This window comes from Cygnus atratus, chromosome 1 (genome assembly GCF_013377495.2).
Source record: "Cygnus atratus isolate AKBS03 ecotype Queensland, Australia chromosome 1, CAtr_DNAZoo_HiC_assembly, whole genome shotgun sequence".
Classification (NCBI taxonomy): domain Eukaryota; kingdom Metazoa; phylum Chordata; class Aves; order Anseriformes; family Anatidae; genus Cygnus; species Cygnus atratus.
This window is the reverse complement of record NC_066362.1, coordinates 133101815-133116691: the sequence shown is the minus strand read 5'-3', so window position 1 is coordinate 133116691 and position 14877 is coordinate 133101815. Positions and strand designations below refer to the sequence as shown.

The 14877-nt window shown below is 36.4% G+C and overlaps 1 protein-coding gene across 5 annotated transcripts in view; it reads left to right on the top strand.

The window, feature by feature from the left end:
• The window catches only part of STS (steroid sulfatase), a 120197-nt gene that overhangs the window by 75735 nt on the left and 29585 nt on the right, over positions 1 to 14877 (top strand). For all 5 annotated transcript variants that reach the window (XM_035542096.2, XM_035542095.2, XM_035542094.2 and 2 more), the window contains exons 11-12: positions 3546 to 3705; positions 6955 to 7076. In XM_035542096.2, the coding sequence (XP_035397989.1) occupies positions 3546 to 3705; positions 6955 to 7076 (282 nt within the window). The remainder of the gene's footprint in view (positions 1 to 3545; positions 3706 to 6954; positions 7077 to 14877) is intronic.

Genomic DNA, 14877 nt, shown 5'->3' with positions numbered 1-14877 from the left:
ACAGAGAGTTATGTCTGTACTTTGTCTACTCCTGCAATTTTCATGAGAAGGTGAGCATAGGCTGTTGTTCAATGTAACACTGAAGCGTGCAACTATTCAGAAAGCATAGATAGCTAAGCATGGGGTGCTTTATGCTGTTTAAAAAACATTTTTAGAAGAACTTAAGGGAGCAAAAATAAAATACAACTACTCTGCTTAGAGTTTGCCAGGCACACAGACTACTAAGTTACTGCTTCTTCTCTTTTTTCAGTGTTTTTGACTCCAAGCAAAATACAAAACTAATGAGTCAGATTTTGAAATATCAAGAGATTTTTTTATTACATAATGACCTTTTGTAGAATTTTTATTTTTCTTCTAATATTTTATCTGTTTGGATGTTTGCTTCATGTTTCAAGCATTAGTGTGAAACCTTGATTTATTTTTTAAGGAAAAAAATGCAGCTAGCTTGAACAATGTTTGACAGTGAGAGTTTTAATGACAATGCATGTCAAATTATTCATACTCACTTCATGGGATTAATCAGCTCTAGTAATGTCACTAAACACAGTTCTAGTAAAGATGCAAACCATGTGGACATAGATAATAGAAGACAGTCTTCCTCTGTGATCTGTCATTCCTGCCCTAGTTCCCTGCTATTCCTCTATCTTCCTGCTATTCCTCTAACTTCCTGCTGTCTCCTCCAGAGATACCAAAAAATTATGCTCCAATTAGTCTTTTGAAAGGAAAACAACAGTCACTTCTTCATAGAAATAAGCAAGGAGATGGCCCTGCTGTGGAGTCCATTTTGCTTTTTGTATCTCACAGCAGGGTAGTAGTGATCCCTTTGTGCTTGGGTAATGTGGAAGTTTTCTGTCACTGTTCTGTAATGATTCAGGAAAATTGTACTATGAACTTAGGAACTCTGAAAGTGATTCAATATCTAGGGTTTAAAAGTTGCAGCATATGTGGGAAAGGGATTCAGCACTTACTCTGAAATTGTTCCAGATTACACAAGACAGAGATCAAAGCAACAGTAATGAGAATTTATTTAAACAATCCAATCTACACAGTGCTGTTTCTAGCTTCAGGCCAGATGTAAGGAAATAAGAGGAATTCACCACTGAAAGCGACCTATAGTAGTAGATCAGCTCCCAGAGTTTTCTACCTGTCCATATTGTCTGGCCAACAAGCTGTTGCAATGTTTACACAGAACGAGGATACTACTCATAAACTACATCATCTCCCTGGGATAATTTTTCACTGAGAAGGATATTGATCTTTTTAGTAAATTAATCTTTTTAAAATAATTTTATATCCTTATGCTTTTCCTGGACTGATATTCAGACTTAATTATTCAAGCTCAGCATCATTTTCTGTGATTCATAACTCATTTGGGTTATTAACCTTGACACTTTTCCTACTGGGTATAATTCACACCTAAATTTTTAAGTGCTAATGACTGTTGTACATAGATAGGCAGAGATATCTTTTATACAGAAGATGTACACAGTCTCTTGACATCTATCTGGTTTTTGAACTAACACTATTAACACAGAGTTGGTATAATGTTGGGTGACCACTTCCTGCTGCTAGATGGTGGAGATTTTAAACCTCACCAAATAACACCTGTATAAACATAAATCTATATTATCTTTAGATATTTATTTTGTAAATCAGATATTTGCAATAATTTAAACAAAAGCAATCCTTGTATCTCATTTATAACTTTTAGAATAGGTGTCCATGTGCTTTATAGTGAAAATGGAATTGCATTTGATGCAATGACAGGAGTCAATATTTAAGGGTGCTCTAAAAGATGGATAGTCATGTTGAGATCTGAACTTGCGCCATTTCCCAAAAACAGCTTAAGCAAAGATTGTTGTTTGAAGTAATGTATATTAGAAAGTTTAAATTTTCTAGTGTCAGACTAGATAGTTAATTATGTGTTCCTACCTATTCAATATTATGAATTCTGATAAAACCCATGGAAAAAAAGTGTGCAGTAATGTGGTATAACAGAATCACGAGCTAAAAATTTTTCAGCCACAAGACTATATCTAGATAAGTAAAGATCTATGCAAAAGGTAGTTTTCTCGCTTGAAGTAGCCACTTATCCTATTTATGGACAGTGAAAAACTTGTAGGGAAAAAAAGGTAGATTCTAAATCCCCCAAAGCAGAAATAGAAAAGTTCACGGAGAAGTCAAAACAGCATGTATGGAAAGACGTGGGCTTGACACTAAAGGTGTTAAAATCCATGTGGTGCATAGAAAGTCTAAGAGGCTGAGGAGACAACTGTTCAAGTACTTCACTGTGATATGTTGTTCTTTCATTTATATATTTATTTATTTTTACTTGAAATGTGAGACACAGGAAATACAGGCTCATGATATTTGAACTATAAATTGCTACTGGATTCTGTGAGTGGCATGAGTTCAATACGCATATTCCACTGCTTTCAGTTATTTCTATTATTGTATAGAACAGCCTCAATTTAGATATAAGTGCTTGGCCCAGACCATGCTTAACCACATCCCAAACCCATTCATTCACTAGAAATATTTTTTTCAAAGTTTTATTCATTTTAAAGATGAACATGTTTCACAGAGAAGTTGTGGATGCCCCATCCCTGGAAGTGTTTAAGACCAGGTTGGATGGGGCTTTAAGCAACCTGGTTTAGTGGGATGTGTACCTGCCCATGGCAAGGGGATTGGAACTAGATGGGCTTTAAGGTCCCTTCCAACTCAAACCATGCTATGACTCTATAATTCTACTTGTGATAGCTTTTCATAGAGTTGTGACAATCGTATTTTAAATAACAGCATAGATATCATCACAGAATAAACACATTGCCCTTCTCCAAAGATGTCTGGATGACTCAGTAGTGTTGGATAGTGTAGAAGCAAAGGAAAGGTCTGCGAAGTAATGTTACGATTAGTCGATAATGCATTTGATGTTTAGATGGTTTAGAGGTAGAAAAGGTTCTCACAGCATCCTGAGAACTACCATCATTGTAACAAATTTCTTACTAGTGCATTTAATTAGACAATTCAGTAACATAGTTAAATTGGTACTTTCTTCTACGTAAAGTTGTTAAGCACCATTTTTAATGAAATATATATTTTCTGGGTTTATCCCTCAGAGCTCTAGTCATACCTCAATTTATTTTTGATTCTTATTTTTAGTTGCATCTGCATGTATCTGTGACACATGATCTAGACCAAATTGTCTACAAGAATTCCTGCAAGATGCCTTTTTATCTCTTACAACTATTGTTTAATTTTGTTTTTAAATTGAACACATTTTATAAATTCTGTCTAATGTATATTAGTAGGTTTACTATAATAAAGATAATAATTGTAGGTAGAAAATCTAGGTCAGTAAATCTAGCAAATTTTAAAAATGTACTTTTAATCAAAAGCTTCTAGCTAGATAGCATGTTTATTATTTGAAAATTGTATCTTGCAGTTTTTTTCTGTGCCTTTGTGTGTGTGTGTGTGTGTTTTGTTTTGTTTTGTTTTTCCTAAGAAGAAATTGTTCTCTTATCAAACAACACTTTCATTTTCAGGTGGAAAATCAACAAACTGGGAAGGAGGTATTCGTGTGCCTGGGCTTCTCCGTTGGCCTGGATTGATACCAGCTGGTACCTATATGGACGAGCCAACAAGTAACATGGATATATTTCCTACCATTGTCAAACTTGCTGGGGCACAGTTACCCTATGACAGGTAAACTCTGAACTTATCTCTGTTCTATAGAAAATCTCATGTGCATTTTGTACATTCTGGTGATAACTCTTAGGACAGAAGTAAGAATGAAAAGAAAAACTAGATTGTAAGTACTTTTTTTTTTTTGTAATTACATTTCATGTTGGCATTCTGATATACTTTACAAAAAACATTGTATGTAAACATTGTATGTAAAAGCAGTTTGGCCAGCAGAACAGCTTTTTTGTGCTACTTTATCCCAGTTCATTTAGTGGGCTTCTTTTGTTCATGTTAAATGAAAACTTGAAGTCCCTTCTCCTTACTGTTCCTCTTCATCAGTCCTTACTCTATGCTTTCTCATATCCCTTAGCCTAATACCAAAATTGTTGAAGTTAAAGGGAATTGTGTAACTAGAAGACAGAAAAAACAAACAAACAAACAAACAAAAAACTCATAAAGCTGGGCACCAGAGAGGGGGTCGGCCATTGGCAATGTGAACAGCAATTAAGACATACATTTACACTGTCATTCTTCAGCAGTTCTTTAACAATTCTTTACTGTAAATAAATGCAAAATAAAAATAAAAATGCTTGAAACCTGCCATTTCGTAAACAGCTAGGTATTAACTGAGGCTGAACTCAGTATCAAGCGCTAATTACTGACCCTTACTTTCTCTGTTAACAGTTTTTGTTTTTTATTTTTTCTGATATCATTTGTAAAGATCAGCTCTGTGGCTAGTTCAGAGCATGGTCATGCAAACAGTTATGTCATCTGATGTGATAAGCCTGCAGGGAAGGGAACAAGCATCAGGCAACTACAGAGTGAGAGAATACCACCAAAAGCAACATACCATCAAGTCGCAGCCTAGAATTATTTACTAAAAGCAAAAATGAATTTATCAGAAAAGGCTCTGTTCTACGTGAATGAAGATGGTAGAAACAAGACCTGCAAGTGTAAATTATTTTTAATTTTATGAGTTAAACCTTGGCCTGCTTAGTATAGCAAAACAAATCAAAAAGCTACCCTTTTCTTACAATTTATTGTTCTCTACTAAATGAGTGAAAATAATCTATCACAGAGTTTAGCAGCCTGATGAAAAAAAAAAAAAAACACTAGGCTTATAAAATTAATAAGTTTTACTGACACTTGCACATCCCAATGTTTTATCTTATTCAGGAGATACATAGTCTCATCAGCAAGGTGCCTCCATCTAAACTCTGTTGCCATCCGAGTCCAATATGTGGAGAAACCCACTGCTACACTTAGTCTTTGTACACATCTCCCATGCACAAACAGCTTTTGAGTACAAAGAATCCAGAATCCACATGGAGAAGACCAGTCGTGAGCAGAGACACTCTGCTAATGATGATTCATGGAGATTCTGCAGGAAATGGCAGGGCAGGACATGTGTAAGGAATGAGAAATTAGTCTTTCACTGAGACATCCCCTACAAGCAGTAACTCTGTCGAACCTAAGCAGTTTAAACTATCCTTACTGAGGGCAGATCTTATGCACTTCATTTTCATATTCCTTGGATGAAGACTAAGCACTGATGTTTTATTTTGATCTCTTTGCTAGAAATCCCAATATATTTGTGTAACTTCCACTTTCAAGTTTCTCCTCACTGATTCTTCTTCTGTGTAGACTATATGCCATAATTATTGTTTCATGGTAGGTCTGAGTGAGATGCTATGGACTAGCTTGAATCATACATAGAATACATACCTACATATACAGAATCATCTAGGTTGGCAAAGACCTTCAAGATCATCTAGTCCAACCATCAGCCTGACCTTTCTAGTCCCATCACTACACCACATCCCTCAGTGCCACATCCACACATCTCCTAAATACCCACAGGGATGGGGACTGCCCAAGGCAGCCCATTCCAGCGCTTGACAGTGGGGCCATCCTATTCCTTCAATGTATTCTTCCTGAAAAATATGAGAAATTACTCCAACTAGGATTCAGTCACTGGGAGGGAGCAAGTTAAAGGGGGATGGAGGAAGTGCTCCTTGTAAAAGAAGAAAGATAGGTCATCAGAAAGAAAAGGCTTAGGTATGCCCCTAAAACAAATAGATATGGCTATATGAGAGTACTGTTGACATATTACTGGAGACAACCTTTTCCCCATCAAAAGTCTGTAGAACAGAATGTATGCAATAGACATACAGACGTCCTACACTCAGCTTGACGATGATCAAGCTTGCAGGGGCAAAAGTCAGGAAAGAAAACATGACAGATTGAAAGTGAGAAAGATCCTCATTCAACAGACCCCACAGCCAGGGTTGCATCCAGAAAGCAGAGTTGGACAACACTGCTTTACAAATAACAGTCTCGTTTCCTAATACTGTCTCATAGTAATTACACTAATGTGAAACAGGTTTTACATAGTAATGGAAATTGACAAATAGACACTTAGGGGTTTAAAAGTTTCAAAAATGTTTTTACAAGATGCTGCTCAAAATACTTAAAAAGCAATTACCTGATGATCTGTATGCCAGCAGAAATTAGCATCCTATGAAACTTTTTGTAAAACTTGTAATTCACACCATGTCAAAAATGCAGATTGTGATTTCTCCCCCATCAACTGATTCCAGCTATTTGATGGCTTCGTATACGGAAACATTTAAATGACTTGCTTATTATATAACACCATTTCAATGTAAATTGACTTACTCCTTCAAAACATTATCAAAATTGTCCAGCAGCAGATAGAGAATTTATATATATATATGTATGCATGTGTGTGTAGTTGATAAACACATATTTAAACATAGTTCATTTTCAACTTTAAAATTACTAGTTCTGTGTTAAATTCTAGCATGCATAATTTATTAGACAGAGTTCTTGCCATTACTTCTGGGGATGCAAACACAGCACAGCAGAGATTTTTCTGATCTTAGAGTTACTTCAGCCAGACTGCTTCCAAGCAACTTGAGCAGGTATATGCATTTATACCTGGAGGACTGTGTTCTAGCAATTCACTCACATATGTCTGATTACATTCTCAGCAAGAAAAGAGAAAAGTGGGATGAGGAAGCAACCACTCCTAATGGCAAAATATAAAATTAATGTTTCCTTAAATAATGTAAAAACCAAAGGGGAAGAGCACCTGAACAGTTTTTTTTTTCCAAATTGATCAACTGGAAGTGACCATTCAGATCATAAGATGTAGATTTATTGTTTTAAGAAGTGGAAATGCAGAGTTATATTTTTCAGAAAGGGGAGTTTTGGTTTATTCTGACTTTGAAATGCTTTCTTACTCAGAATTATTGATGGACATGATCTGATGCCCTTACTTCAAGGAAAAGTTACCCGATCCAAGCATGAATTTCTCTTCCATTACTGTAATGCATATTTAAATGCAGTACGCTGGCATCCAGGAAATAGTAAGTAAACTTGTGTGTTCAAACTTTAACTATTTCATATAATTTTTATTGCAGCTTGAAAAGAATCAGGAAAAAAAAGAAAAAAAAAACTCGTACTAAAGTAACAAATAAGTTGTTTAAAACATCTCTCCATTTTCCTTCCGTTTCACTTTTTCTAGAACACACCTATTCACAGAGCCATTTTACTGTTTGACATTAGTTTGTTGCTATGTATTAATGTTACATATCAAGACAACAGAGTTATCTATAGCACCTGAAGTTGAAACTTATCTGAAAGACAGTCTGTTTAGTAGTCAACGTTAACTGTTACACCTTCCTAAAAATGTACAGGTAATAGCATGGTTTGTTGAGTAACAGCACAAGTATGACACCAACCTGTCTATTTTTGAGATAGCAAAGTACAGAACTATCACTCTGATAGTATATATACCATCATATCAGAGATATCAGATAATATATACTATCATTAGTATAGACTAGTCAAAGTCAAAATTATACCATAGATTATTCAGTAATATAGGAGACCTTTTCAGACTTTTTTTTGAACTGAATAAATCCAATTGGTAGTCTAAAGAAGAAAGCATTGCCCACTGATCTGCTCCTTTTTAACCAACAGCTTACTGTTTCTGGTAGTAACTTCCACATTAATCAAATGCTTCTCTTTCCATAAAAATCTCTGGGATGAATGAAGTTGAACATGTTTTTCTCATTTCAGCTGACACTCAAAGTGATGACTTATGTTACAGTTTAAAAATGATGATTTGAAACAAGCTTTTGATGTAGCATTTTTGGCTTTAAGTACTTTGGGAAAGGACTTAATACTTAATTTGCAAACTTAAAATTAGTTGGAAACTTGGTCTTTTTGGTCATCTGCAGGCTCACTCTCTGCCTTAGCCTTTTAACTTGGAGAAATTAAAATATTACTTATAACAGTCATTTACCAGACCATTTTGTGTCTTGAGGTTGTGTGAAATTATTCTGCTTCGTTAGGAGAGAAGTAGGTAGAGCTGCTTGCAGGCAGAGAAGATTTTTGTCTCACTAAAACACCTTTGCAAAATAAAGTACCCTTTGCCTGAGCAACGGGTCAACTTGGTTATTTACTGAAGGGAAATTTAATGGGAAAAGAAGGGGAGCAATGATGAGGGACTTGTCTATTATATTTACTGAGTGGCAACAATGTACATTGTGATTTTCCCTTTATCCTTCTTCTAGAGCAAGAAAAAAACTAAAGCCCATTCATACTCTGGCAATAACATTTTCATAACACTGGGCTGATTTCTGTATGGAAGTGTATTTGAAATGCCACCTTGTCAGCCTGCTATACAGTGTGAGAGTAGGCAACAGCTAAATATTCATCTCCGCTCTCTTTTGTATCAGTCCCCTGGGAGTGCTCAATGTCTGCTTCAGTCTTGTTCAATCATATCTTCAGAAATGCCTTTTCCACGTAGACAATACAATCATGTTTGTAAATATATTTGTTGCAGTCAGCTAAAGTTTTGCCCCTGTTTATCTCTTTCCTATGTTTTATTGCTGTATAGAGATAAATATACTTTCATTACAGCTCTATGCACCTGATACTATCAGCATTGCTGTAAGTACTCGTGGAAAAATGAGTATAGTTGGTTTTTCTTCCGATATCTCAGCAGCTCTGTATGAAGCAACTGATAAGTTCAAAGTGTATTATATTACTAGTTAGTGTATTATTGTCCTCTAGCCTCCCCCCACAGCTCTTTACAGCTAATCGCAGAGTCCATTCACAGGAACTATTTCTGCTACTATGAAATGATATTATATTTTAGTATATGAAAATGAACAGAAAGTAGAAATACAATACAATGCACTTTTTTTTTCCCCTGGAGAAGCCATTATTTCAATCATTTAATTCAAACCATTGCAGAGCTTTTCCCAAGCAGCAAAGAACTAAATTAGAAGTATCCTATGGCAACAGTTCATTCCCTATACTTAGGAACACATCCAAAAAAAAGTAGATGAGGTCACCTTCATTAAAGACAGGCTGGAGAAGTGAACAATTTTCACTTAAACTCAGAATGCTAGTATGATTACTTGCAAGGACATAAGGCTTCAAGGTTTAGGTAGATCTAATTACCATTCCTAAATAACATGTACCCCGTGCCTCACATAATTTATGGCCTCAATAAGTACCACATTCATCCATAAACACATATAATTTCCAGTATCCAGAAATGTCTGTAGGATCTCTCATCTTATAATTGCCAATGACTGTAGTCAAGCCAATAGCACTCAATTCACAGAGGATCACCAGAAACAGATTCTTAATATTAAGGACACTCTTGAAGGCAATTCCTTATATAAGAAAAAAAAAAAAAAGAAAAAGAAAATTTGTGAGAAAAACATCATCAGGAATCATTGTGCAGTGCATTGTACATTCTGTGCAGTGTAAATTGTCTTTTAAGCCGGGAAAGATTTGTGGTGTCTTTGATCTGTATTCCCCAGATAGTTAACTATATTGATTTCTGCTACTTTGGAATTGTGTAAAAACATTCTACCTATAGATTATGCCTGTACATATGGGCCAAATGCTGACCAGCTCTGCCTCTCAATAGGTCTGAAGTCTCTCAAAAGGCTTAGTCGAAGACACTGTGATCATGTGGAATTAATAACCCCAACTGTGTTCTGTGTCTTCTGCACTGGTGTGGTGATGGGCCCCTGTTAGAAGGACCCAACCATCTGATCATAGAATCATAGAATGTCCTGGGTTGAAAAGGACCTTAAAGATCATCTAGTTTCAACCCCGCCATATTCTGGGCAGGATTGCCAACCACTAGAGCAGGCTGCCCAGAGCTGCATCCAGCCTGGCCTTGAATGCCTCCAGGCATGGGGCATCCTCAACCTCTCTGGGCAACCTGTTCCAGTACCTCACCACCCTCTGAGTGAAAAACTTTCTCCTTATTTCTAACCTAAATCTCCCGTCTTAGTTTAAAACCATTCTCCCTTGTCCTATCACTATCAACACATGTAAACGGGCATTCTCCCTCCTGTTTATACGCTCCCTTCAAGTACTGGAAGGCCGCAATGAGGTCTCCCTGGAGCCTTCTCTTCTCCAAGCTAAACAAGCCCAGTTCCCTCAACCTTTCTTCGTAGGAGAGGTGCTCCAGCCCTCTGATCATCATCTGACTACATTATAGACTGCTATTCCCTTCTTCATCAAATGTGTAATTTCTACCAATTTTAAAGATGCTTTTTTTCTTTTTTTTGAAGCACAAAACAGCAACATAGAAAAGAAAGCTTACAACTTCTAAGGAAAATATTATTTATTTATTAACTAAAGCACAATCCATTCTAAATAAATGGAAAAAGTGCATATATTACGTATATGCACCTATTAAGGCATATATTCTTATATTTCTTGCTATATTTCTTTTCTATGAAGTTTTAGTCTATATGACAGACTCAGTTTGTATATTTCATTTTTTTTCCTTAGATACTCAAAGTGTAGGTTTAGCTTTGACCCTAAGGAAAAATTGAGAGGGGAGCAAAAGTTCTGCATAGTCAATTGGTCCCTTGTTGCCTCCATCACTCTACAGTTCCTTTAATAACTTTATCTTTGACATTGTTAGATTTCCATTGTGTACTTCACTAGAAAAATGAAAAATAGGCTTTGGTTTAATTTTTAAATCTTAGGCTATACAATATGAAACAGACAAATTTGGTGTAGCTGAAATGTATAGTACTTGCACACCTTTCCTTTGCTAACATACCTTCAAAGTCTGACTAAGCAGGTGTGCTTCTCACATCACTCAGGGAAGGTCAGAAACTTCAAAGTGAACAGATAACCATTGCTGAATATTTTACATCTATATGTTTAGAAGCTAAGCATTCCTCATAACCAAATCAATGCTCATCTTCATGAAAACATGTTAGTTGAGTCAGTTACAGCATTCATTCCCCTTCATCAGTCCTCTGAAGGAGCATTAGATTATGTGTGCTAAATAATGCTCTTCTCAACCGACACTTCAAAATTTAAGCCTTATTCTTTCTAGAGAGATGTCAGAAAAAAAATAAAAAATCTCTCCCTTTCTTCTGCTCTCCTTCTGTCTCAGCCACGGAAAACAGACTAACAGCATTTTCTTCTTCATCTCTCTTTGATTCACTTGCATTTTGCCTGATACTGAAAAATAATATACATTCTTCTTGACATTCGGAATTAAAAAAGGAATGAAATATCTGGCAATTTTCGTTGCTCATGACTCATATTTCTCTCATAGACACGTGTATGCTGACACTTGCTATCAGTGCCTTGAAAACAAATAAGACATATAGTCCTAGTTCTTGGAGTATGACTTCCTGTTATGTTGAATCCTTTGAAACCAATTTAATTGATCAGTTATGTATACAGAATGGAAGACACGTTCAAACAGTGTCAGCAAAGTACTGTGATTTCCCATTATCAATGCATATTCTCCATGGTTTCCTGGAGTACCATATAAGTACTAATATACAAAAGCAGCATCTGTGAAAATATAAAATAAAATAAAATTAGCTTTTCTTTCTGCCTACTCTGATGATTAAATAGGTTTAAACATTTACATTTAAAACAAACCAGGTGTAGCTTCTGCCTTGATTTTAAGTTGAGCCACCCAGAGTTTCATATAGCACTCTGTTAGTTGCGCATGTCAGATTATGCTTTGGCCTAATTTAACTCTGATCACATGTTCTTCTGCTTGTGCAAGAAGACTAGTACTTGTGTACTTGCTAAAGTTATAATTTAGCATAACTGCACACTAAAAAAAAATAAAAAAAAATCAAGAGCTCTGTCTCCAGAACATTAGTGGCATATGAATCAGTACTATTAAAAATGCATTGCTATGACAACTTAATTATAAGGAGAGAATTCATCAGATAGAGAGTGAATCTACAGTTGAATGGAACTATTGCATCTTTCAGACTCCTCTGATTGTGGGCAAAATTTTAATTTGATAAGGAGGAAATATATTGTAACCCTTCATAATAAACATTGAAAAACCTAATGCACTACAGTTTGTATTAGAAAGAAATAATAAAATTCACAGTATTTTGGTACTACCAATAAAAATGCAATAATACTTCTGATAAATGCTACAGTGGCTGTACTAGCAGCACTTTACATTTTCTATTTCAAAATGGATTTCATTATTCAGTAGAAACTTTTTATTCTAAGAAAAGGAGGAATAAAAAATGTAATACATGTTTTTGTTTTTATAAAAATGTTTAGTGAGTTGTGTAAGGTTAATTAAAAAAACTTCTGTACTAGGAAGTGATTTAAAAATGCCATTTAAGAATTATTTGCTTCCATATTCTAAAACTGTCATTCAGTAAACAAAAGAAAAGGAAACTTATTATGGCAAGTTCATTTGAAACAAGTAGACCATTGAATCAAACTAGTGCAAATATAATATCTTTTAAAGACAGTAGAATTTCACTGAAAAACTTCAGTTTACATGAAGAAAAAAAAATGTATCAACTAGTGAGGCAATGATGGCCAGTATTATCTGTTATTAAAATACAGTATTAAAAATGTCTGTCTATACAAAATAAATTATGAAATAAAAGTAGTTAGAGTCTCCTACAAAGGACAAAATAACCCATTCACAAATGTCAACATGAGGTATACCAGCAATCATCAGGAAGGCTTTAAAGCTGTCAGAGGATAAATCCTCAGCATTATTTGATAATCTGATAAGATAAAAGTAAATGGTGGTATCCATTATCATCTGTTATTTTAGCCAAAGATTTTTACTGAAATAGAATGTTTAATATAGGATACTAGCAAGTAAAGGTTTGGCTCTGAATTTTGAAGCTTGTATTACCTCCTTGAAAGTGCAGTAACCTCAGTTCAGAGGTGGATCTTCACTGCTGTTCAGTTTAAGGAAAGCATAATTCATTTTAAAAGCCATTGGTCAAGTGGTGAAAATGTGTCAGAACATTACTTTTGAAAGAAAAGTTCCTAAATGGCACATCTCAAACTAGCTTGTGAGCATAGCTTTCTGGACTTCAGAATAGAAATTTTCCACTTTGCCTCACTTAAAAAGCAAGATACATTTCAATTAGTGTTCATTCTGAGTTTCTTGTATCTTGGAATCTACTACAGTTACTGAAAATAGCTCAATCAAATTCACCATTCAGGGATTCTTTCTATGTTATTATAGAATTCATAGCTATTGTGATTTCTAGCTTCTGCAATGTCCTCCAGCATCCAGTTTTCCACTGTATTTCATGACAGGTATTTTTTTCTTCAGATAGGGGTGAGGAAATATTCCTAGTCATGCATTTAACCTCTTCTGTAGAATCAGCAGTTACAGGTCAATATATATATATATATATATATATATATATATATTCTTTTTTGCAGTTTTCTGACAGGATATGTTGGAGAAATTTATGGAACAGCTTTTTTTTTTAAAGAGTTTCATCCAGGTTCCACATGACTGGAAATGTTAAAGTCATAATAAAGAGAGAACATAGCAGGAAAGATCTGCTCAGAAGGACTATTTTAAAACAACTTCTGGTTGCAACAGGTATTGCCTATCTTGTGAGATGGCATTGAAATAAGACTGATTTCTGAATAAATGAGAGTAAGAGGAATACCTAGCACTTTTCCCTTCCTTTTGAAAGGAGTATGATATTCATACTTAAGGGGTAGTAGGGGTTATGGTTAAACAGTTAAAAACTGTAAAACGAATTCATATGCTTAAAGAAACAATATTATAAACAGAACATTGCCATGAGAGAGCGCATGGGAGACAGAGTCTAGAAGACACTGAAAAATGGGAAACTAGCTATGAAGCTCTATAGACCCAATCTGAAATTCTTTCTACAATGAAGTTCTCAGTACTAGGGTATGTGAGACTGGTACTTGTCTGTAGCAAGTGGAAATGAATTTGGAAACAGTGCAATCAATATACTTATGTTTAAAAATGCTCTCCGTATCTTGTTCAGCCCTCTTAGAGCATTTGAGAAACATAACCATTCAGACATCCACCATGTAAATTAGCAATTCTGTTTTCTCTAAAATAGAAAGCATTCGAGATATCTCTAAATATTTGGTGCTTTAGAGATATTATTTAATAGTTGTTCTACTTTCCCTAATATGAACAAGAAATTTCAATTCATACGTTCTCTGAAGCTTCATAAGTGGGTTTCTGTACTGTGTTTATGTGGCAAGGGTTTGGTACCAGGGGGCTACAGGGGTGGCCCCTGTGGGCAGAGCCCAGCAGCTGCCCCATGTCAGACCAGAGCAAGCTCCAGTTGGCTCCAAAGGGACCTGCTGCTGGCCAGAGCTGAGCCAGGGAGTGACACTGGGTGGACCTCTGGGAGAGCAGATTTAAGAATGAAAAAAAAAAAACAAACAAACTGCTGCACAACAGCAACTGGGAGAGAGGAGTGAGACTATGGTAGCGAACCAGCCCTGCAGCCCCCAAAGTCAGTGCAGCAGGAGAGCAGGAGGTGCTCCAGGCAGGCAGCAGCAGTTCCCCTGCGGCCTGTGGAGAGGCCCCTGGTGGAGCAGGCTGTCCCCCTGCAGCCCATGGGTCCCACATGGAGCAGATCTCCACGCTGCAGCCCGTGGAGGAGCCCCGGTGGAGCAGGTGGATGTGGCCTGGAGGAGGCTGCGGCCCATGGAGAGCCCCCGCAGGAGCAGGCCCTGGGCCGGAGCTGCAGCCCGTGGAGAGGAGCCCACGCGGGAGCACGGGGTCTGGAGGGAGCTGCCGCCCGTGGGGGACGCGTGCTGGAGCAGTTTGCTCCTGGGGGATGGACCCCGTGGTACAGAGCCATGTGGGAGCAG